This window comes from Rhinoraja longicauda, chromosome 21 (genome assembly GCF_053455715.1).
Source record: "Rhinoraja longicauda isolate Sanriku21f chromosome 21, sRhiLon1.1, whole genome shotgun sequence".
Taxonomy (NCBI): Eukaryota; Metazoa; Chordata; class Chondrichthyes; order Rajiformes; family Arhynchobatidae; genus Rhinoraja; species Rhinoraja longicauda.
In genome coordinates, this window is record NC_135973.1 from 10,599,640 (window position 1) to 10,625,575 (window position 25,936).

Below are 25,936 nucleotides of genomic sequence, written 5' to 3' on the forward strand. Positions count from 1 at the left end.
GAGTTGCAGTGTTCGCGCAGGGGTACGACACGGCGGCGCGCCTGCTGGCGGACTACAATGACCAGGGGGCACCGCGCGCCCCTGCGCAGTGTGGATGTGACGGCGGTTGATGTGTTCTCCTTGCCTTGGTGGGGATAGTTGGAGCTGGTGGTTGGAGTAAGCATTGGTTGAATTAATGTTTCAATGTTATCAACTGCTGTAGCTGTTATTTTTTTTTAAAAACAATGTTTACAATCCCTTTGGATTTTGGGGGGGATGGTGATTTTATTTTGGTGACATTTCATGATAACTATGTTCATCCCTCAACCTGCCGTCCAGGAATGCATGCTGCCAAGGCAAGCTCGTCATGGGACATAGACTAGTTAGATTTGGGCTTCTATTTAGGATTATTGTCACGTATACCGAGGGACAGTGAAAAGCTTTGATTTGCATATTATCAATTAAAAATCAGATATTTCCATATATAAGTCGAACAGGTAGGGCTGTTACAGATCTCAGCATTGTCGCACACCACAGACCCAGAAGTATTGGAAATGTTCCAATTATAAATGACGCACTGAAATCAGCTGGATTCACATTTTTGAACAGATCTATGATTCACATTTTTGAACAGATCTACGATTACAAAACTTGTTTTTAAGCAGCATTGGAAATATTCCAATTAAAAATAATGCACTGAAATCAGCTGGATTTTCGACACAGATCCACGATTATGAAACTGTTTTTAAGCAGCAATGTAAACAGTATTTTCAGAATCTGAAGAAAGGCCATGATCTAAAATGTTGCCTGTCCATCCCTCCACAGATGCTGCCTGACCCGCTGAGTTCCCCCAGCACTTTGTGCTTTGCTTAGTATTTTCGGAGATTGCTACCTGAAATTGGAACAATTATTCATAAAAAACTGGTCAAGATCTACTTAAATTTATGATGTGAGTTTCAATTTGTCTCGACCTGAAATGTCACCCATCCCTTCTCCAGAGATGCTGAGTTACTCCACATTTTGTGCTTATCGTTGGTTTAAACTGGCATCTGCAGTTCCTTCCCAGACATGACAAAATGTAGGACAGACGTCAAGAATATATAATATTTTTGAGCAAAAGTAAACAAGCTACTGGGGAAACGCAGCACGTCAGGCAGCAACTGTGCTGGGAAAGGTCATGTGTTGTTTTTGATTGGGACTCTTCTTCGACTGAAGAGACTGAGTCTCGAAGAAAGGTCCAAACATAACGTCATTTGTCCATTTCCCACCTCAGATGCTGTCTGACCCACTGAGTTCCTCAATCTGTTTGTTATTTTACTCACTAAAGTTCTTGCATCAGCTGAGTCTTGTGTGGGGGGGGGGGGGGGGTTGATTGGTACTTGGTTGGACAAAAGACCGGAGATGAAAAGACAGAAGGTGTGGAACAAAAGGATTGAAGATTTGTGAATTGTGAAGCCAGAAGAAGGAATGTCGGGTGAGAGGAGAAATAGGTGCGAATCTAGGCAGAGGAATCCTGCAACTCATGTCAGGCTAACTAATCTACTATCCATTATTTTCTCCTATTTTATACAATGAGGTTACATTTGCTACTATTCATCTGTGGGAGCTATTATAAAGATGGCAATCCTGTTATTTGTCCTTCAAATTTAAAGTCTCTAGTTTCAGACTTGAGTAATTCTCACAAAGTCACTATGAAATTCCATAATCTGAGTTCCATAATTCCATAATCTGAGTTCTCAAAGGTTTATTTACTGCAGAGTTATCAATCTTAAATCATTGCATAGCATGAAACCTAAAACAGCTGACCCTGGTTGGTTTCTTCCGTAGATAGACACAAACTGCTGGAGTAACTCAGCAGGTCAGGCAACATCTCTAGAGAAAAAGGATGGATGACGTTTCGGTTCAGCACCCTTCAGACCCAGACGAAATGTTATCCGTCCTTTTTCTCCCGAGATATTGCCTGGCCCGCTGAGTTACTCCAGCACTTTGTATCTATCTTTGATATAAACTAGCATCAGCAGTTCCTTCTTACACTGGTTGGTTTCTTGATGTACAGATCTAGAAAATTTGTGGATGTGCGAAATGAAACTTTAGTTGCATACACTTCTAATTTCCTGATTTATACTCAAACACGATTGCTGTTAGGGGATTATAAATGACTCCCACCAATTTATTTTGAATCCTTGCGTCTTCTCTCTACCCAAAAGGATCTTTTTATTAACCTTTAGAGGAAAGACTTTCTCTACACTGTCTTTCTCCAATTCTGTTATTACCAGAGCTGACCACCACCACCCCTCAGTGCTGATCTTTTATTTTATTTTGCTGCTCTCTTCTAAAAGTCAAGAATTCTGGAATATTTTCTTAACTTTGAGGTGGGGAAGGAAATCAACTGGGAAAAAAAATCCCTTCCATCTGGGGCAGGTTTGGGCTAAAGATCACGGTGAGTGGGAAATAAAAAGTATAAGGTACCTAACTCATGTTTCCAAAAGTAATATTTGTATATTCTGCCCTCCCTATCTTTCTATAATAAAACATGTTTCTAATGTCAGCCAATTTACTTTTCTGTTGCGTAAATGTGCCAAACACACTCTACAATATTGTGCAATTTCCCTTTCTGTCTTCTGATGCTGAGTCTATTAAAATGTGGTTGTTTGGGATTGATAATTATATCCTCCGGAAGGTCTCTGTAATGGGTAACGTGATGATGATCTCATAGAAGGAACTACTTTCTGCAGCCTGAATATTCTTTTAACTGGTGTACACGGTATTAATAAAGCTTATGAATTGTAGGATTTTTAAATTTAATTTTTAACTTTTACAGGAAGAATACTAGCAAAATGAGAAGAGTTGCTTAAGGAGAAGAAAAATAAGCTTGCTCTGAAACGCAGCTGTTTCCTTTGGGATGTAAACTAGAAATATGACTGCGAACACGAATTTAGAGGCAGAGATACATCCTCTGAAAAATGAAGAAGCTGAATCTCACCACGCAAATGAGGCTTCTGACAAGGCCAAAGAAACCAAGCCCAAGAAGTTTACAAAATTTGGTCAGCTTTCCAAATGGAGAACTGCTGCCTTTTTCTTGGTGTTATTTTTGTGCCTAGTTGTGGTGTTCGCATTTTCCTTCATAATTCCTTGTCCAGTCAGACCTACATCACAAAGGGAATGGACGAGAACATTTGAAAATGCAGGTAATGTTAAATGTGTTCGTTAAATGAAGCAAAATGGTAATATAAATGGTTTTTTTAAGGAAATTTACTTTTTTGCATGGTACATGTTAAATTTCAGTATTTTTATACATATATATGTTTTTTTAATAAATATATATATAAATGTTGTTTGTTAGTTTTATAGACAAGTTATCTCCTTTGAATATTTCACCTCGTATAGTTTACAACCTAGCGGTATGAACGGTGATTTCTCTAATTAGAAGTACCCTTGCATTCCCTCCCTTCCCCATCCCCCACCCTAGGTGTCCTACTAGTTCCACTGTTCGCATCCTTGTATCCTTTCTTTATCACCTCTTTCCCAGCTCACAATGGACCATTATTGGCACCATCGTTCCATGGTCATCTGTTGCCGGTCCTCCTTTGTTCTGGCCTTTTTTTACCTCCAATTTCCTCCCCTCTACTAACAGTCTGAAGAAGTGTCCCGCCCCGAAACGTCGCCCATCCTTTTTCTCCAGAGATGCTGCCTGACTCGCTGAGTCACTCCAGCACTTTGTGTTTACCTCCTTTGCAAGTGTTCTAAAAAAACAGTTTGTCTGCATTTTACTTGAGATTTTGATGCAAGGAAATTTGAATTAATTAAATGGAAATAAGTATTTGAAACCTTAAAATATTTTTGTCATTTACCTTATTTCAGCGACTTACCCATTTCTCACACTGTGGGATGCAAACAAAGATAAAGTTGCAGATGTGATGTTTGCATTCAAGGATTCCAACAACACCAACAATGGATCCTGTGTTTCTGAGGGTGAGTAATGTAATTGCGTGGAGCATTTTTGTTTTGTTTCTGTCTTGCTGTTCAGATATTTGGACCACTGAAGTGTGCTGTTACGATGCCCTCTCCTTAATTATTCAGATTTCTATTCCATGAGGCATTTCATAATTAAAACAAACTACCTGTTTGTGTATTGAAGTTCATAATCATGAACCTCTGGGTTTGTTATTGATAGTGATCCTAACAATATCCTTTTCCTTTGGTGTTGTCACCAATCAACCTTCTATTTTTCTGCTTATCAGTTTGAAGGGAACAGTTTGAAGTTTGCTAATTTATAGACTGTTGGGCATGAAGGGAGAAAGTTCATACTTATTGGAGCAGAATTAGACCAGTTGGCCTATCAAGTCTACTCCGCCATTCAATCTATCTTTCCCTCTCAACCCCATTCCCTGCCTTTTCTCCATAACCCCTGACACCCATACTAATCAAGATTGAACATTATACAATATTCTTTATAACTCTTTTCTCAAAAATATATTTCAACATATTATACAAAACATGCAGTAAAGTTTTGTATATTACAATCTCAGGCAAACAATTCACATTTTTCTCATGCAAGCTTTTCCTAGACAATTCTCTCTAGTTTAGCAAATGGGTAAAAACTCATGCAGATAGATAAATTACAAACATCAAACAATGTAACCTACTTTTAGCTAGAGAATTAAAAACAAAGGTTAGGAGTTGTCTATTTCTGGAGATCTTTCATGTGTGCATAACGTAATTAATTTAAATCTCTTTTTTCATGTTTTTTTCACCTAATTTCTAAATTAGGGAGAACTTTATGCAGAAAACATAAACGCGGAAATTGCTTGTCAGAGCTTGTGATATATATTTTTTTAAATTGCAAGTTTTCATAATCTGCCAAGATATATTTTTTAGTAAAGAGTTATAAAGAATATTTTATAATTTTCTCTCTCACTTCATGCCCAATAGTTTATTCTATAAATTAACAGCTTATAAATTATGGATAATGTTAGACACAAAGTGCTGGTGTAACTCAGCTGGTCAGGCAGCATCTCTGGAGAAAAAAGATGGATGACGCTTCTTCAGACTCGTATAAAATTATCACGACAAGGGTAAGGGTTGGGATCAGAGGGCGGTGAGCGAGGTACTGCGGGGAGAATGTTAGATATATTGCCTTTAAACTGTATTCTTATACTTAAACAACTAAACAATTCTAACCTGATCTTAAACAAAGTAGGTGCAAATATAAACAGATCAGGTTAGAAAGTCACCGAGTGTTTCTCTGAAAATCTGCATCTTATTTCTTTATACACTCTTGCTGAACGTGTGCTGCAATTAAGCAGAATCAATTATTACAGTGCTTTTTAATTTCTATGCCTGCACTAAAGTGCACAATTGTATACTATAGTTATTTTAGAGTTGACTTTTATTCCGTCTCTTATTTTTTTCAGAGGGCCTTTCTTTTCCTTGTGCTTATCTAACTGTTCTCTCTGGAACAAATGGAAACCTCCTTTGGAAGCAAACTGTAGTGGAAGATATTCAGCATATTCAATGCGGGGTAGAAAATCTCGGTGACAGAAAGTCTTCAGGATGCCTAGTTATTGGAATGCCTAATTACGTTATCGCAATCAATTCTTCTGGTATGTGCTTAGAATAAATTTAATTTGATGGTGTATTCTGTAGGAATTTATCTGAATTATTTTGAATTTGGATATTAGTGGAGATTAACTCATGGAAGTTATTTAAATAGATTGGTTAAACAAAAATATTATTTTTATACATATATATAGGATTATATATATATATATATATTTGTATATAATAGAGAGAGATGTTTATTTAAGTTATTGAGAGGTCAATGGATGAAGATGGTGGGAATGTTTAGAGTAGCTGGAGAGGAATACATGGGAGAAGAGAGGGGAATGTGGAGCTATGAAGAAATTAAATAAGGTTGGAGGTGGGGGAAGAATGTGGAGAAAAATAATCGATTCGTTTGGCTTCGTTTGAAGCTATTCTTCATTTATACAATGGATATTTGTTATTCTGTACAGCATGATGCGCTTTGAGTAGTTTCCAAGTGCTGTGTATAATGGGCCATGTTAATTTCAACCAGCCCTGAGCTTTGCATCCACTTTCTGTGACATGCCCATGGTCATGGCTGCCTTTTGTAATCGCATAAACTCCTAATATATCGGAGGTCGTGCAACATGGAATGGCGACCTGTAAGCCACGTCCCCAAAACCACACTGGGAGCTTTCTGTTGAAATAAATGACGTAATTAAATTTTTTGTGTTTAAATGCCTTTTTTTTACAGAGGTGAAAACAAACCAGTCAGCTTCACTTACATTTTTTAATGAGTTCAGGGATGCAGCACAAGGTGAGATGTGCTGTAATGCACAGGCACAAAGTCCAGAATTGAATGACATGTAGTGCAGTTAGCTCATGACCCTCATGATCTAGCCCATTTTATCAGTTTTAACATATGCGGCATGCTTAATTTTGTATTACTTCTGACCAAATGCCATATTAGAAAATACAGTAGAAAAGTTAGGTTTTTGATGGCTTAATTCTAAAATCATAAATAATCCAATGCGTTGTTTGCTGGTTTCTATAACCAATCTAAAGCTATACATGATTTTTGTGGGTAGTTTAATTTTGTCTTGTGTATTATATTTAAGGCGAAACGTTGTGGAGACTCAACACCAGCCTTGCTACAGATCTTTTGGTGATTGGTCCTGCATTGATACTCCCAGATCTAGATGGTGATGACGTGGAAGATCTTTTGCTGATTTTTATACCTTATGATCAGGTAGGAAATTATGCTTCTGACAGTGATGAGGTGAACATTTTTTCGTATGAAACTATTCTTTGTAAGATTAAACCATTATAAAGAATAGTTTTGTCTTTCTGTAACTTAGAACACCATCTTGTTATTAGATTACAAATTTGCAGATGTCATTTTGAGTCAAACTCTTACTGCACAGGAGATAGCCATGTCCCATCCAGCCATGCCAGCTTTATGTAGAACAATCCCTCAAGAATCATTCTCCTGGACTGGACCCATTGCCCAGCAAGTTTTTTTGCCTCATGCCTATCTAATTTTCTTCTGAAATCATTGATGGTCTCTTCTTCTGTGACTCATGTAGACTAAGAATGCCACATTGGTATCACTTGCAATGCAAAGAAAATATGAATTCTTCTTCCTCATGTTCCCCAATAATTGTTGCCTAAAACCTTAAATATGTGTCCCATAGTCCTTGTATTATCAACTGACAAGAACAACTTTTCTTTTGTCTAAGAAGGAACTGTAGAAGCTGGTTTACACCAAAGTTAGAGGTAAAATGCTGGAGTAACTCAGCGGCTCAGGCAGCATCTCTGGAGAAAATGGAATAGATGACATTTCTGGTCGAGACCCTTCTTCAGACTGAAGAAAGATCTCAAGCCGAAATACCACCTATTCTTTTTCTCCAGAGATGCTGAGTTACTCCAGCATTTTGTGGTTTTCTTTTGTCTACCTTGTCTAAACTTGTAATCTTGTACACACCTATTAAATTTCCCTTCATTCTCCTTTACCGCAGGGAGAACAAATTCTCCAACATAACCTTATTGGTAAAGTCCTTCATAAACATCCACTCATACACCTGCACACTTGTTTTAAAGTGCAATTTACAGTACCAAATAGATTTTCCAGTAGCCTATCCAAGACTTTGTAAAGGTTGTTTTTAACCTTTCTGTATTCAACGTGTCTATTTTGAAATCCAAATATTTTGCTACAATTTCACTATATTCTGCCATTCTTTCATTATTTCAATGAACAATTGCTACCTATTTTCATCCAACATTGGAGGCCAATCGGCCCATTAAGTCAATGCTAGCTCTGAGGATTTCTACATCTTCCACTGATTCATTGGGAATTCAGTCATGCCCATTAATAACCTGATTCTTCCACATAGTCAAGGGATGATTTAGTGGCCAGCATAGTAGGATAGCGGTAGAGCTATTGCCTTGTAGCGCCAGAGATCCCGGTTCGAACCTCACAACGGGTGCTTGTCTCTATGGAGTTTGTATGTTTTCCCTGTTACCCGCGTTGGTTTTCTCTCCGAGATCTTCGGTTTCCTCCCACAGTCCAAAGACTTACAGGTTTGTACGTTAATTGGCTTCTGTAAATGTAAAATTGTCCCTAGTGTGTGTAGGGTAGTGTTAATGTCCGGGGATCGCTGGTCGGTGCGGATTCGGTGGGCCAAAGGGCCTGTTTCCATGCTGTATCTCTAAACTAAACCAAACAATGCAACTAGCATCTGTTTTTGCATCACTCTTTAGAACGATGAAATTGTCTGCATTGCCTCTCCCCAGTCCTTCTGCCATTGCGTCACCTCACATTTCTCTCTCAAATTCCATCTGCCTCTTGTCGCACATTCTTCTGGTCTATCCATTTCTCGCACCTTTACGTTGATAAATCTGCACTGTCGGCCAAATCTCTGAGCTTAGTATTATTGGAATACCATATAAATTACAAAATGTAAGAAATGTAATTTATAAGAAGAAAAACACTGGTCTTGACACTGACCCATTTCCCTGATTTATTGTTTCAAAAGGCTCATCTTTTGAGGAGTCTTTTTTAACTCTTTGCTATTCTTCATTTCCTTTCCACTTACCCTCTGAATGCTATAATTAATTTTTGTTTGAAAGAAATAGTTCTCGAAGAATTGACCTGGCAAGTGACAGGCACCTTTTATTTTTCTTTCATTTTCACTTTCTCCCTCACAATCCAAATCCCTTGCTTTTGCTTCTTTACTCTCCCACTTATGTGAATGTACCTGGGCAAATGTACCTACACTTCCAGGGCTATCAGGGGGAAAAGTAACAGAGTGGGTAGCTGATTGGGTAGCTTCGTCAAAGAGTTGTCAAGTCCTATTGGCCTCCTATACTACATATTAAAAAAAACTAATGGCTACCCTGGTCAGAAATCCGAAACAAATAGCTCTTTAGGAAGATTTCATTTGTTTGCGCCAAATAATATGTTCTCTGTTTTCCAATATCAGTGGAAAGTTGTGGCAGTGTAATTAGTGAAAAATTGCGCTTCTGTGATCCTTTGCATTAGTGTTAAAAACATTGCCCTAGAGTCAGGCCACATCAAGAAAATTGCTCATGTAAATTGGTTATTCTTGGGAACTGAACTGCTTTTTGCAGGCAGCTAATGTGAAAGTAAACTCAAAACATTTCCACCTACACGTGAAGAGTATTTGGATAATAAGATACTCCAAAAATAAACTTCCACATTTGGGTACTAGAGTGCTGATAATTATGATTTCAAAGGGCTTTCATTTTATTTTAAGTTGCCAAGGAACTGACATCTGAATCTTAACTTTTTAAAACAGCTATGCATATTTATGTGTCTCTTTTCAGGGTGTCTCAAGAATGATAGATTGACAGAGATTTAAAATACTTGCTTTTGCAATAAATACATTCCATTTTCAGGTATATTATGAAACCATATAAAGTTATCAACTATAAATGTATCAATGAATTTTTTAAGGCAAAGTCTTAAAACAAAATATTATTTTTTTTAATGGGAAAGAACGCAAGTTTTTAAGAAAGGAATCAATTTTGGATGCAATTTGGATTGGAAGTCGTGATTGTCTGTCTGAACTAAAAAAAACACCCTTGTATAATATTATGTGGTATATAATTTTTCAGTTGTAGGATACTTCTATTTAAACTTGGTGCCCTTCAGAAGGGATGACAAAAATGCCAAGGTGATTCATATTGGTGATTCCTAAGCACTGAAAAGCAGCCAATTTTTAAGTACTGTTGGATCAAGATCTCTTGTATGTAATCTCCCTAAGGCTATGATTTAATAAGAGTGGTTGTGTTTGTCAGCCAGGCAGAATTTAACTGAGCTTGCTAGCTTGGGGCCCTTAAAAAGCTGAAGTCAATGGGAGTTGAGAATTATTTTGCATACTGGCTAGAGTCATTTCTCACATAAAGAAAAGTAGTTATGGTTGTTGGAGATCAATCATCTTTGACACAGGAGTCTGAAGAAGGGTTTCGACCCGAAACATCACCCATTTCTTCTCTCCAGAGATGCTGCCTGTCCCGCTGAGTTACTCCAGCTTTTTGTGTCTAAATAAGTGCAGGAGTTCCTTGGGGAAGTATCCAAGGTCCAATCGCCTTTGGAAGGAGGTCAGAAATGAGGATGAAGAATCGTTTCCACCATCTACGAGATTCAAGTCAGGACCATGATGGATGAGTGATGAGTTCAGAACCTAAAAAGATTCAAGAAATCTCTTACAGAATACAGGCAAAGCAGCTGGCATGAATGATGTTGCTCCACCACTAAAGGTCATGGGCTGCAGTGTGTATATTGTCTACAAAATGCACTAGTTATTCACCCGGGCTACTTCAACAGCAGTTTCCCTCCAAATGACACATCATCCTGATTTGGATGCGCATTGCCAATCTTCCCGCGGCACCCAAGACACTCAAAGATAAAGCAGCTTAAGTGACTGAAATTCCATCCACTGCCCTATTCATTCCCCCTCTTGATCATTATTGCACTTTGACATCTGTAATATGCACTAGTTGCCAAGAGGACTCTGAGAGCAGCTGCCAAACTCATGACTTCTTCCATCAAGAAGAACAAGGGCAGTGGGCAGGCAAGAGCACCACCATCTCTGGGTTACTCTCCAAAACCTGGCTGGAAAATCTATCAAATTTTATTGATCCTGATCTAAATCCTGTAACTTGCTACGTTGAAGCACTGGGGAAATGCCTTTGCCAAAAGGGTGCAAGAGTTCAAGGTGATGGCTCATCACTTGCACTACACTGTTAGGGATGGTAATAGATGCAAGACCTGTTAGCATCCCTGACATCTTATAAATGTGCACCGTTCCCTCTTCTAACACTTTAGGTTACAAGTTTGAAAATACCCTATTATTTTCCAATTTGATTTTCTCTATTTCAGTGGATATTTCTTCATATATACAAGTAGCAGAAGCCACCGAAGCAGAAATCAATGATTCAATGATACTTTATTTGATATACTTTATGAAAGCAGTGCAGGAACGTCACCCATTCCTTCTCTCCAGGGATGCTGCCTGTCCCGCAGAGTTACTCCAGCATTTTGTGTCTACCAGGAATGATATTTTGTCTCTTTGAATTTGTGAAAGTTATAAATGCCTTTACTGATGAGAATCCATCAATTGAGGGGCAGTCTTTCTGTTCCATGAGGAATTTCAACCTCCTTTAAAGATAGGCTTGGCTTTGCATGTCAAGGAATTGTCAGGATGAGGCTGTGTAAAAGGTATCTGCATTTGGACATCTCAAGCCTTAGTTTGTAATAAAGGTGACACGCTATTTCAAAGAAAGGCCACACATCTTAATCTTATGCGTGGTCGGAACAGGAACATTTCTACCGTTGGGCTTAATATAGAAACCATTACCTAAATGTAAATAATGGGGTAGGAACAGAAAATGATTGAGATACTTTCATGAGACAGCATTTGTGGAGAAAGAAACCTACAATTGTCCAGTTTTATTTAAGATTGAGTACCTGCATTTGTTTGCTTGTAAGTAGAATTTGTTTTCCTGAAGCTGATGCGGGCCCAAGAATTTAAGCTGATTTAAAGTGATGCTAAAAATCTCTGGAGTTTGAACCTCTGGTTGGGCAGGAGATGTGCTGATAGTATTTAGCACGAGTACTGCACGTGTACTGAGGGTCGATCTTCGTAGCCTTTGCATAGCCACAGACAAAACCATGGTATAATTTATACACGGAATTATCAAATTGTCTCACAAATTGTTAATTTTCCATTATTACATGTTACAAGCACTTACACCTTTTTGATTCTGTGCAAGATGTTTGCATTGAATATGAACTACAGATAACATATGCATTTAGAATGAGTGTTGTATTTTCTTCCAGGCCAACGCTGTTAACGAGTTGATCTTCATGCTAGTATCTGGAAAGAGTGGTGATCCCATTGGTCAAAGAGTGCACCAAAATAGTGCCAAAGGTTTAGTGCCTTCCAGTCCATTGATGCACATTACCAACACTGGGGCGTACTATGTTCTCTTCACTCAAGGTAAATGACAAAATATATATTTTTGTTTATTGTCCCTTTTAATTTCCACACCCCTCGTCGTCTGCACGGCGTCAAGAAATGATTTCCTTCATTCTAGGATACATTTGCACAATTAGTAAGGATTTAAAATAATTTACGTAAATCCTAATTCTTCGGGTGAGTACATAGATAAATTGTTGGCATGAAACAATAGCAAAGCCCGCCTCTATGTATGGGTGGTAATATTGGCGGAGTTCAATGATGGCCTTTGTAATTGTAATTAATTAATTTATCAGTCAAGTATGTAAAAACATACAAGGAATTTGATTTGCCATACAATCATACCAAAAAGACACACAACTACATAAAAAATAACATAAACATCCACCACAGCACACTGTGATGGAGGGCAATAATGTATTATCTTCTCTCCTTTTCTCCCACGGTCGGGGCAGTTAAACCATCTGCAGTCCGGGCGATTGAAGCTTCCACAGCCGGTGATCGAAGCTCCCGCGTTTGGGCGATCGAAGCTCCCGCGATCGGGGCAGTAGGAGCTCCCGAAATCAATAGACAATAGACAATAGGTGCAGGAGTAGGCCATTCAGCCCTTCGAGCCAGCACCGCCATTCAATGCGATCATGGCTGATCACTCTCAATCAGTACCCCGTTCCTGCCTTCTCCCCATACCCCCTCACTCCGCTATCCTTAAGAGCTCTATCCAGCTCTCTCTTGAAAGCATCCAACGAACTGGCCTCCACTGCCTTCTGAGGCAGAGAATTCCACACCTTCACCACTCTCTGACTGAAAAAGTTCTTCCTCATCTGGAATCGATCCCTAACCAAGGGACCACCAGCTCCACAATGTTAGGTCACAGTGCGGACAGAGATACGATACGGATAAAGTCGCATCTTCGTCGAGGAAAGACATTAAAAAAGTTTCTCCCACCCCACACATAATACAAAACTAAAGATACACTAAAGCATACATTTAACAACAGACTAAAAGCAACAAAAGAAGAAAAGGATGAGACACACTGTTGGCGAGGCTGCCATCATGGCACCACCCGGTGGTATGTTGGTGTCAAATAGAGATATAGTAATAAAGTCATTTTCTAAACTTGCAGGAACTGTGCAAGGAGTAGCACTTAAAGATATTTATACTCGAGCAACTGGAATACCACTTTTAGGATATAAACTAAATCCAATATTAAAGAAATCCGATCCTGAATGGGAGAAGAAAACCAATATCACGTCTGGAATAATAGAAGTATACAAGTATGTTTCTGTTTATGCATATCTAATCTTAGGCTATTGTTGCTGTCATATAATGAAACTTTAGACTTTTAGAGATACAGCGTGGAAACGGGCCCTTCGGTCCACCGAGTCTGCGCCGACCAGCGTACACCCCGTACGCTCTATCCTATACACTGGAGACGATCTACAATTTTACCAAAGCCAATTAACCTATAAATCTGTACTTCTTTGAACTGTGGGAGGAAACCGGAAACCCCCCGCGGTCACAGGGAAAACGTACAAACTCCGTACAGACAGTAACCGAGGTCAGGATTGAACCCGGGTCTCTGGCGCTGTAAGGCAGCAGCTTTACCGCTGTGCCACTGTGCCGTCCTGAAACCTTTACAGCAGCAAGCTGGTTACTTTTAAAACAATGCTTACAGTATGTTTAAGAAATTAACTGTTGCTTGTTGAGGTTTTTTTTAAAAGAAAACTAATACTTTTTTATAAGACTGGGTATTTAACAATTGTTGGGCAGCGTTACAGATAAGTTTAACTAATAAAATCCATTAGTAACTTGGGAGTGTAGAGAAATATCAAAATTGCTTACTTAAAACATTTATTATATTTTCCCTCCATCTTTTTCCCTTCTAGCTCCCAGCCAGTGAAATATCTTCAGCAAGTGCATGTTACAGAGAAGAATGCTGGCAAACTGCTCATCTGTACAGATTATGCAGTTGAGCTTTTGGATGGACAGAGCTTGCAGAGCTATTGGCGCCATAATCTGTCTCAGATTCAAGGGTAAAGTTTTATTTCATTTCCAACTAAAGCAATAGTTGTGCGAGTACGTGGTGTTACTGCTAAGGTTTTATGTTTAGGATCTTGTCATCGCAAGTTTATTGTTATCCTGTAAGTGGTGCCATGCATCAGTGGAATGTATTTGTATTGGGCAGTTTGTAATTATAATAATGTAAAGTGGGGAAGTAACACAGTGTTATCAACTGTGAGTCAGTAAGTGGTCGTGTTCAGATCCTGCTCGAGAGATGGATATTCACAGAAAACCATGAAGTATATTAAACAAGAAGAGCTCTCGGGACACACAGTCAAAAGGAATATGATGTTTTAACAGTAACAGTGTTATGGATTTTAAAAAAAGTGTAGGAAGGAACTGCGGATGCTGGTTTACACCAAGGATAGAGACAAAATGCTGGAGTAACTTAGCGTGTCAAGCAGCTTCTCTGGAGAAAAGGAAATGGGTGACATTTTGGGTTGAAACAGTCTGAAGAAGGGTTTTGACCTGTAATGTCACCTATTCCTTTTCTCCAGAGAAAACAGCCTGACCTGCTGAGTTACGCCAGCATTTTGTGTCTATCTATGGGCAGGATTAGGGAATCCGTTATCAAATATTTGTGGAACATTTGATACCCGTGTAGGGGATAGGGCACTGGGTGGTGACTTTCAGTAGCAGTGTTGATTAACAAGAGTACTGCAGTTCTGGACAGCAAGATTGCAAGGAGTGAGGAAGCACGGTATCTAATTAGTCAGAGTTGAGAAACCATGGAGGTACACGTCCATTGAGGATATGACAAGTAAAATGGATGAAGGGGAGCCAGTGGATGTAGTGTATCTAGACTTTCAGAAAGCCTTTGATAAGGTCCCGCACGGGAGATTGGTGACTAAAATTAGAGCACATGGTATTGGGGGTAGGGTGTTGACATGGATAGAAAATTGGTTGGCCGACAGGAAGCAAAGAGTAGGAGTAAACGGGTCCTTTTCCGAAAGGCAGGCAGTGGCGAGTGGAGTGCTGTAAGTCTCGGTGTTGGGGCCGCAACTGTTCAAATCCTGGATGGATTTAAGAGAGAGTTAGATAGAGCACTAAGGACTAGTGGAATCAAGGGATATTGGGAAAAGGCAGGCACGGGTTATTGATTGTGGATCACAATGAATGGCGGTGCTGGCTCAAAGGGCCGAATGGCCTCCTCCTGCATCTATTTTCTATGTTTCTATGTTACTATTTCATCAATGGATGTTTTCTATAGTCTGCCAAGCAGTGCGAAGTTAAAAGAGGAGCAAATTAGTAGAGAATTCAGATATTATTGACTTAATGAGGGATTTCAACTATTCATATGGACTAAGATATTAATAAAAGGGCAAAGATAGAAGGAATTAATGAAAGACAAAATACTGAAGTTACTCAGCGGGTCAGGCAGCATCTCTGGAGAATGTGGATAGATGACGTTTCAGGTCAGGACCCTTCTTCAGACTCATTAGAAATAATATTAGAAGGAATTAATGCCGTGTTCAGGAGGATATTCCATATTAACACACCTCTAGCCCAAACGAGGCCTCTGGTTAATAAGGTAAAACAAGCATCTGAAGTGGAAGATTTGGGGTACAGCAGAAGTCTAGAATGGTTGTGAAAAATTATGTTGACAACTTTATGGTAAACCTAGTTAATCAATTGGAGAAGAGCTAATTGTAATGGGATAGGAATCAATCTGATTTGGAATCAAAAGGAAAAAAAAAATGGAAGTGCTGGAACTCCGGAATGGAAGCAGGAATGTTGGAAACACTAAAGGTGCGAGTCTGGCAACATCAGTGGAGAGGGAAGCATAGTTTTAGGCTTATGATATTTTGTCAGATGAATGCAGTTTTTGAATTTGTTGTTTAGACTGGAAGCATATTATGGTTGGGCACTTTGTTGTCTTCTGCACAACATTCAATTCAGCAACTTTACATAGTTGGCCGTTCTAACTTTGTATCTTCGGGGAGCTTCTTTCTCCCCTCTTAACAATTTTAGGTTTGTTTTCTGCTGCTTGCTTCTTCTCCAGACTTGCCTTCTGTTCTTCACTAGCCTTTACCATCAATCTCTTTCAGCTTGCACCTCTGCCATTTTAATAATGTAATCTTTCCTGGTGTCTACTCTCAATCATCTTCCCTTCTGTTCTTTCTGCACTCACTTCTTTGCAACTTAAAAATGTTATCTCCAGCCTTTCATTGATGAAAGGTCCAGGACCTGAAATACCAAGTGTTTTTCTCCTTACTGTGATGTTAGCTTTATTCATAATTTTCTCTGTGAATTGGAATTAAAGATTGGCAGGTGAAACTAAGTTAACAATGGGACTCTTTTATGAAAGAGATGCTTTAATTATACTTTTGCCACATTCCCATGATGAGAAAGGAAAGCCAATTAAACCCATAACTCCTTGCATGAAGAGAGAATGAGAGTCAATAAAGCAGCGAGAAATGAACTTTTATGACAGATTTCAGATTGATAGCAAGTGAACAACCAGGTTTGAAGGTTTTTTTTAATATAGCCTTGGTGAGACCACACTTCAGTTTATGTGCAATCTTGAACTCCTTACCTAAGACATGATATACTTGCCATGGAGGGAGTGCAGTTAAGATTCACTAGACTGAAATTAAAGGACTGTAGTATGAGGAGAGATTATGTTAACAGAGTTTGGAAGAATGAGAGGTAATCTGATTCCATTTTATAAAAATATGCCTTGGGACTTTTTAACGTAGTGAGTGGTTAGAATCCAGAGTGCATTGCTGAAGAAATAGTAACAACAGATTCAATTGTGGCATTCAAAAAGGAAACAGATAAGTACTTAGAAAAAAATAAATCAGGATTGGGGCAGAGGACAGGGAGTGGGATAAGCTGAATTGTTCTTCTTTATAGCCACACAGACTCAGTGGGACAAATTGATGTATTTTTGCTAATGTTTGGGGGGCTTCTGGAATTTTGTACAGCATTTATTATATACTTTATAAGAAAATTCATTTGGAATGATGCAAGATTTCTATTTCCAGGATGCCACTGCCTGGTTATTTTAACGCGGATGATATATTTGATTTTCTAATCGAAGATTTAACTGAGAAGGTCATGAAGAAGGTTTGTTAATGTCGCAGTACAACTCTATGAATTAATAAACAATAGTTAGGCCGCAATCTCTTCCCCATCCATGAGTTATTTAGTATTTAATCAGGCAATTTGTAATATTCATACTTAGAATATAGGTTCAGGTCCACCACCGATTTTCCTACAACTGGTGGTCTTTAATCGGGACAAAATTATGAGAGCGCACTTGAAATCCCCTCCGGAAGTCCTCCTGAAAATGCGGTTCCTAGGCTGGATGAGGCGGTTGAGCTCAGCCTCATGGGGACTTCCGTGCTGATCGATGGGTCAAATGTGCCCCCTTTGGCCGGGCTCTGGAACTCCGGCTCAGCTGGAGCCGGCAAATCTGTCGCCATAGCTGTCTTCCGCAGCCGATCAGCGGGTTGAATTTGCCTCCTGTGGCTGGGACTGTGGAGCTTTGGCCCGGCCAGAGCCGGCAGATCCGTTCCCTCAGCTGACTTCTAAGGCCGGATATGCGAGTCGGTATCTCAGCCCTTTGGCAACCTCGGCGGACCGTTCTGGTACCATTGGAGGCTGTGACATCTGTTGGTCTGGCAAAATTAATAATCCAGAAAGGCTATGGAACCAAGTGTGCCGGAAAGTCGGTGGTGGACCAAGACCCCAAACAAAATTGCTAATCCGTATACTGCAGTTTGATGTGATAGTGTAATAATATGTTACGAATCGACAATATCTGTATCAGGCTGAAGTCATCTAAAACCCAGACTCAATTGAAATTAATGTTTTCCTTCCCTAAAGGGTATTAGAGAACTTTTTGGGCTTTTACAAAATTCAGCAGATTAATGTTTAATTTAGCTTCTGTTTCCAGATTTTAAAAAACGAAATTCATTTTCCCAATTGTTTGAATTGGTAGGAACATTTGGTAGTTATTATTTTAACATATAACAGTGTAATTAGATTCTAGATCCAGGTGCTATATGTAAGAGCGTCAATAAATCATTCATATTGCAACAGTATTGCATGCTTACTATTTAAAATAATTAAAGTACTTCAATTTGCTTTCTTTATACTGAATTCTATATTAAGTATAATTATCTTGTGCTGGTTTCTCTAATAGATTGGATGTGAATCAATCCCTTAGTTTCCTATATTATGAAGTCCCCAATGAGTAGAGTATAGAGTTTCATCTGAAAGTCCCAAAAATCTGCATATGCTGGAAATCTAAAATAAAATAGAAAATGATGGAAACACTCAGCAAGTCAGGCAGCTTTTGTGGAAGAGAAAAAGAGTTAATGCTTCACGTCAGAAACCTTTGTTCGAACGGAGAAAGGGTAAACGAGTCGGTTTTCGGTTGCAGTGAAGATGGGGAGTGGGGGGAGGTGCAGGATGGGCAGAACAAAGAGAAAATGCAGGATAAGGTAAAACAAAATGGATTAATATGGTGGTAAAACAAAATGGATTAATATGACAGATTATGTTTCATTGTCTGTGCTATGTGTACCAGAGGTCAGGCTGTTCAAATGTGGCGAGAAATCTGACCCGAGACCACAGATGAATGGATGAATGGTAGAAATGGTCAACTCTTAACAAAGACGGAAAGGGTTGCCTAAAATAGAGAAACAAGGAACTGCAGATGGTGGTTTATCAAGGAAAGGCAAAATGCTGGAGTAACTCAAAATCGGGCAGCAGAAAATGTTTTCTCTATTTTCTCCAATGATGCTGCCTGAGCTGCTGAGTTACTCCAGCATTTTGTGTCTGTTTTTGGTATAAACCAGCATCTGCAGTTCATTTTTATTACATTAGATCAAATAAAGACTTCAATGTTGATTTAATAAATATTTTAAGTCGGATTTTTATATTTTTGCTAGGAAGTATAAAGACCTAATATTGATTTGTTCTCTAGGTTACTATTGTGGATGGTAAAAGTGGCAAAATACTATGGGAGGAAGAATTAATTACCAGGGAGAACTGTCCGAAACCATCTTCTGTCAACACTCTGTCCCGGTCAATGTTTCTTTTCTGGGGTGAACTTCCAACACAAAACAATGTTTCCGTAAGTCTTTTGATAGAAAATAATTGACTATTCTAGTCATTTACAGGTAACCCCTACATTTTGGCAGCGGTTTGTGTTCCTCGAAAATGTTCCCAATCACGATTTTCCATAAGTGAAGACACTTCATCTGCATATTTGTTGAAAAATGCAAGTTGAAAGAAAAAAATTATTTATTTACTTTAAACATAAATATTGAGGAGCTATATTTTATTCCGTACCCCAGATTTTTATTAGTGTTTGCAAATTCTAAAAGGATGAATTTCCATGTCCAAACTGCCTTAATGTGGCGGTCACTGGTAATTATTAAAGCCGATTATTTTTATCGAATGTGAATGGCATAAAAACCTACAAATTTAATTTCCCAGAATTATGGTTTTTTTATTGAATCTTTTAAATAAGATTGCACTAGTAAAAGATTGCAACAAGAAAGCTCATCTATAATCTAGTTTGCAGTTTGTGCAGTAATGGATCAGAAATTGATCTAATGCCATATATATTTATCACTAATACTTTATTGCAAGTACACTTGAAAAGTACATTAAAAATAAATCATACCTTCTAATAATTTGATAAACAAGTGAAAGCAAAAATAATTATCTTGGTTAACCCTTGAAAATATGTAACTTTTGAACTGGAATTTGTTGCTCTGTTGATCCTCGTTTAGTGTAAATTGATCACTGATCCATGATCATCTCGCGCAATGGAGACATTATGTCTAGCCCTAGATATTACCATGATTGAAATTGTACCTTTTGATCGCAGCCAAATGAGAAATAGAAATGTGCCACATAGCCTCTAGTTAAAATACTGGTTTGTGTTTCATCCATTTATGACTGCGAAATCCCATTGGAAATGCAATTGCTGGGTCATCAGATGAGAAGAACATGATTTAAGTTGATGCCTTCATCTATTTTAATTGCATGTTGAATGAGTGACAGTCCTGTTGCTTTAGATACAGCCAAAGTATCAATTTGCTAAAAGTTACAGCCATGGGTGTCGATATCAATGTTTTAGTGCATAGGCATGATTGTACATGGATGGTTTCCTTGGGCAAATCATATAAATGAGATCCTCACTTGTATACTTCGAAGTCTAATGTAAGTATTTTGTATCCATAGCAGTCAGTTTTCTACTTCGTATGCAGTATACCATTTTGAAATGTTTTGCCTCTTAAATATTTGACATTTTATTCTTTATTATGATTTTGTTAAAGTTTCTTTACGAATCACTAATATCATTAATTATTGATGGAATCGTAAAATATGAAAATAAGCAAAAGTTTACTTCAATTTTGTCCCTGTGATCTTTCTTCTAATGAACCACTTCACAATACATAATTTTTATTGTTCCTAAAATGATTTATGGATGATTTATTTTTGTTTTAATTTTCTCAGTTGCTGGAAAGTTTCTCAGAGAAAAGTCATAACCTCTATATGGTTCATCCATCACATCCAAATATCATTCTGGAGTTAAAAAATGGTACTAAAAATGTGGTTGCCTTTACCAGTAAGTCGACCTACCAATTCCTATTATATATATAACCTTATTTTTAAGAATGAAAGATGGCAGAAAATGGGGAACTATTGAGCCTGATGCAGGAAAAGTGGTGGAATCTATTATTAATGATGCAATCTCAAGACACTTTGAAAATAATCTGACTGAACAGACTTACCATGTATTTATGAAAGGAAAATCAAGTTTGACTAACCTATTGGAATACCATGAGGATGCATCTGATGGAAAAGATGAATGGGACCACAGGATGTGTTTTTAATTGTATTTTCAGTAGGCTGTTAATGATACTCCTCTGGGGAATAATATACTAGCGTGGATGAAGTAAGAATAAATAGTGCCTTGCCATTTTGGCAATGGGTACCACTGGGTTCAACTTGGGGGCCCAACTATTTGCAATCCATATCAATAGCTTGGCTGATGAGACCAAATATAGTATCACACAGAGGTGAGTGAACAATATGGCAGACAGAGTCAAATGTGGAAGAATGTGAAGTTATCTACTTCAGTAAAATAAACACAATGCTGATTATCTTTTAAGACTGGTGTTAAATGGGATAAGGTTGATATTCATAGCATCCTTGTATATGTCATTTGAAAGTAACCTGCAGGTGCAACAGATAGTTAAGAAGGCAAAAGCTATGTTATCCTTCATTGCATGAGGATTTATGTACAAGAATTTTATACACAAAGCACTTGTAATTATCATCATAGCTGATTTAATATTTCTTACCTGAATGTTCTTCAGATGTTAAATAATTATTAATGTTATTAAGGAAAAAAAGGTACCAATGTCCTACCATTTTATTGCAGCTACCTTATTTGAACACGGCAGACATGCTGGATGTGTTCTGCTGTTGGGACAACCAACAGGGAGCCAACCAGGCCGTTTGACGATCATGAAACAAAAACTGAAAGACATCATCTATTTAAGTAGGGTTAGACGTCTCAAGAAGGGACATGATTATTTTGTTGATGATGAAATTATAAAATATTTTCACAGAATGAGATACAGCAGCTGATGGTGAGTTTGGAAAGTCAATGAAGATTTTGTTTTACCATTTTGTTTCATCTCTTGCTGACCAAAAGCTGTAAAGTCTGATCCGATATTTAATTCCTAAAATTGAATATCTTAATTTTTCATATTGCAAAACAATGGTGTGCTAAATTAAAACAAACTTATAATAATTGAGGCTCTGTCCCTCACAGGTAAACAAGAGAATTGTTGGAATGGTTTTATTGTACAGTTCATCATTTTGTTGCAGTGAGCAAACGGAAGAGTTTACTACAATCTATTAATTAAATACAGTGATTTTTGTTTAACTACAAAATAAGGGTTTTGATTTGAAAAGCAAAACTTGGATCATCTGAAAAAAAAAAGTTCCAAATGAGGTATTTTTTTAACCTGGAAAATCTCACCTGTATTTTTATTTATCTAAATACAAATAAAATATTTTTCTATTAAAGTTGTCTACACATACCCAAGTAAATGGTTGGCTCTTCTGAAATCTTTTCAATATTTTAACTAATCTTTAAGTTGTATTCTAAATAATTCCTCCTTGATGGACTGTTAACTGGAATTTGTAGTACATAATTTTGGAAATTGGGGAGTAGAGAACATGACATGTAGCTTACAACCCACCAGTATAAAAATTGAATTCTCCAATATTAAATATTACCCCCCCCCCCCTTTTTTCCAGTGCGCACCCATTTCTCTCACTATTTTGCCCCTTCACTTATTACATTTCACTCCTCACCTCTCCTTATCTGACATTCTTTTGTCTCCTTTCATCTTGAGTCTTTGGTGCTTACTCAACGCCATTTCCCAATCAAGCTCCATCCACTTCTATCCACCTATCACTTGCCAGGCTTTGTCCTGCTCCCACCTCTTTTCCAACTTTCTCCCTCTGATTACAATGTCCAAAGAAGGTTCCTGACCTTAAAGGTCACCTATCCATTCCTTCCGCAGATGCTGCCTAACCCGCTGAGTTACTCCAGCACTTTGTATTTTGCTTAAGATTGCAGTATCTGCAGTTCCTTGTGCCCCTATGACTACTGGCTTTAGTTAAACTTCAACGTAAGTAGAACTGAATGCCCACAACAAATTGGTACTTAAGTAAATTTAGGCAGTTATATAAATCTTATGTCTGAAGAATGGTCTCGACCCGAAACGTCACCCATTCCTTCTCCCCAGAAATGCAGCCTGTCCCGCTGAGTTACTCCAACATTTTGAGTCTATCTTCGGTTTAATCCAGCATCTGCAGTTCATTCCTTCACATTGTATATCTGAATGCTATGTGTAGTGGACAAACCAGGTTTGGGACTTTTTTTTGTGTACAATGGGATCTGCCAATGGTAAGTCTGCACTTTTAATAAGGATTTTAAAATATGTCTTAAATGTATTTACCAAGTACATACGAGAGGATATCCAATGGGCCTGCTCAAAAATTAACATATTGAAGAAAGGTTGGATTGTATGGACCTATTTGTAATGGGAAGTCATGATAGAGTTAAGCACAACAGCCTTACTTTAAGCTAAAACTTGTTTTAAAGGAGTTCCAAACTATTCCTTTAAGTTTTAGAATGTGAGGACTTCATGCACTTATTTTGAACATCTAGCTTGAGCATTAGATCAATATGTCAACATTGTGGCAATAACACAATGCTGATACTGCTGTTCTGTGTTTTAAATTTTAATACCTTACGCATTTATTAATGTAGTTCAAATAAAATTGCTTGGGGTGGTAGAGAATGAAGAATACTGGGGAAATGCATTTTTCTCTGCATTTGAATGATAATGGGGGTGAGGCGGAGTAAAGGTGGTCTTGGAACAATTATTTTATTTACTGCTTCCAATTTTAGACTACAACTCAAAGTAATTTAGAAAGACATAATCATATGCAATGTAATAATGTACCATGTACTCAAATCAAATAAAGATACATGGTCTACTGTAGGTTGTAATTGTCCTTAATTTTTACAAACAATTAAATCCAATCATCCCAAATTTTAAGATGGATTTGCTGTACATTTCCAGGATTTATTTTCATTTCAAATTGTTTGAACATTGAGAGATCTCTTTTGTATTTCATTTTTTAAACAATTTTTTAAAGATATGTTCTTCATAAGGACATGACAGAGTCGGATTTTTAAAAGATCAGGAAGAGATCGCTATTGGGAGATAGATTATTATTATGTTCCTTGTTCTAAGTTAAATCTTGTATATGCGAACTTCAACACAAAGTTGTATTTTATTAAAATTACAGTTAAACACCTATTTTTTCCTAGGTTTTTATTAATGAAGAAAGTTTGCTGAATAATGAAGACACAGTACATCTTTGAAAAGAGTTGTGGAGAAAGTAATATTCAGTTCTAAGACAGGCAAATTAATTTCTATGAAGAAGGATAGTTTGAGAAATTGAGTACTTATTTGTGAATACATTATGGCAATGTGCCAACTTTAACAATGAAATGTTACTGCAGCCTTTGCTGAAGATATGCCAAATGACTCAAGTGATTGATTGCCAGCATTGAGTAAGTTTCAAATGAATATTTTAATACAATGGGGGAAGTATCTATAATATAATTTATCCTTTAATGGACAAACTATTAATCAATGTACAAATTACTCCAAATAAAACTAATGGCTTAAATGTTGGAAATATGAACAGTAAGTTTTCAGCCTTGGTCAACTGTAATACTTTTGTTTGATTCATATAGTTTCACATACATGGCCATTATAATTATTGCTAGCATCTCAAATTAGCTGCAGTGGCATTTTTGGGATAAAATGTTGAGTCTGCCCTCTCAGATAAAATATTACTTGGCAATCCTGCAAAGCAGGGCAATTCACCTCAATGTCCCAGCCAATGTTTATTCAATGAATATAACAGATAATCTGTCATTTCTGGGAGCTTGCTATGTATAAATTGACTACTTTATTTACATCAGACGTACTTCATGGGTTATAAGCAGTTTAGAATTTCCTGAAGTAATGAAAGATGCTGCTTATTTTTTTTTGTTCTTCATGGGAAACAAGAATATTGCTGAGCACAAAAAATAAATGATTTAGTTTAAGATCACAGTGAAACTAATACTTGCTGTCTGCATTAACTTTATGCTAGAGAAGCTAGTAAATTCAATATTTTTATTACGGTTTCATTTTCTCCAAACGGAAGTAGTTGATTACTTTATACATTCACAAAATAGTTGATATTTCTGTATGATTAATTTATTGATGTGTATCCTTATATTATGTGTATCCTTGTATTAAATATTTTTTGTCTAAAGTCTTTACCTGTGTAAGACAGAAATTGATTGTACGATCGCTAAACTTTTGGTCATTGAAACACGGTATTTATTTCAGTAAAAATCTCTTGTTAAATAAAAAATGCCAAAGACATAAACAATTGCCGATTAAGTCCAACCTGCCTGTGGTGTAGATGAATTGTATTGACACAAAAATTGAAAAATTAATTTTAGATGTAAACAAATGTTGACATTACTGGCCTATCCAATTTCAAAACTGTATTTCTTTATTGGTGACTTTTAATGTGCTGAATATCAGTTACCTTGGGAATGTGACTATAAATTACTTTACGCTGTGTGGTTTTCTTTGTATGTACTTCAATGTGCTACTCTGATTTTAGGTGGAAAGCTCGCGATGCGTACATCAAACGGTTAACATATTATGTAATGCTTATGGTTTGAATGCCTTCTGCAAAATGAATCAGTTAGATGCAAAGGTGGATTTAAATTTTCTTTGCACTAATTTTCAGATGTTATAATGGTTTTTTTAATTGTATTGATGAAGTATCTTGGAAAGTGCTGTGAGAAATGTGGTTTGTAATAAACTCGTAAATTATACCCAGCTGAATAATTTGTTCTCTTTACTTTTAAACATAAATGGGGTTTTTTCTTGTGGATTTATGTTTACGAATCCAAACAATGAAATTGAATGGAAATGAATTGAAAACATTACAGCAGTTGACCCAATGAACAAGTGTGCCCTCTAATGGGCTTCAAAAGCTGGCAGTTCTGTCGGAATATCGCGGCTGGCAGAGCAACAGTCTGTGGGCGCATGTGGTGGAATGTCATTTACTCATGCCTTTGGGCTTCATTGTTTGTTTCTCATGAGTGATGTTAGTCTCAATTGAAGTTGATACCCCTTGTTTCCCAACATCAGTCCTTTAAATATGCTTCCAGGTTCAGAAGACACCAGTTTTGAACTGCCACAGACTAAAAGCAGTTTGGCAATTCAATGCAAACCTTG

General features: G+C 37.5%; 1 protein-coding gene across 3 annotated transcripts; it reads left to right on the forward strand.

The window, feature by feature from the left end:
* The first annotated feature begins 95 nt into the window (after nt 1-95).
* On the forward strand, nt 96-25,530 carry fam234a (family with sequence similarity 234 member A). 3 transcript variants are annotated; one of them, XM_078417736.1, is made up of 13 exons: nt 96-156; nt 2,801-3,167; nt 3,841-3,951; nt 5,394-5,582; nt 6,621-6,751; nt 11,867-12,026; nt 13,129-13,279; nt 13,892-14,038; nt 17,054-17,135; nt 19,003-19,152; nt 20,547-20,658; nt 21,478-21,688; nt 23,953-25,530. In XM_078417736.1, the coding sequence occupies exons 2-12, from the start codon at nt 2,897-2,899 to the stop codon at nt 21,684-21,686; spliced, it is 1,713 nt and encodes a 570-aa protein (XP_078273862.1). In that variant the 5' UTR covers nt 96-156; nt 2,801-2,896; the 3' UTR covers nt 21,687-21,688; nt 23,953-25,530. The 3 variants fall into 3 exon arrangements, with proteins under 3 accessions (XP_078273862.1, XP_078273864.1, XP_078273863.1); XM_078417737.1 differs by lacking the exon at nt 96-156 and adding an exon at nt 910-928; XM_078417738.1 differs by lacking the exon at nt 21,478-21,688.
* Nucleotides 25,531-25,936: the final 406 nt, after the last annotated feature.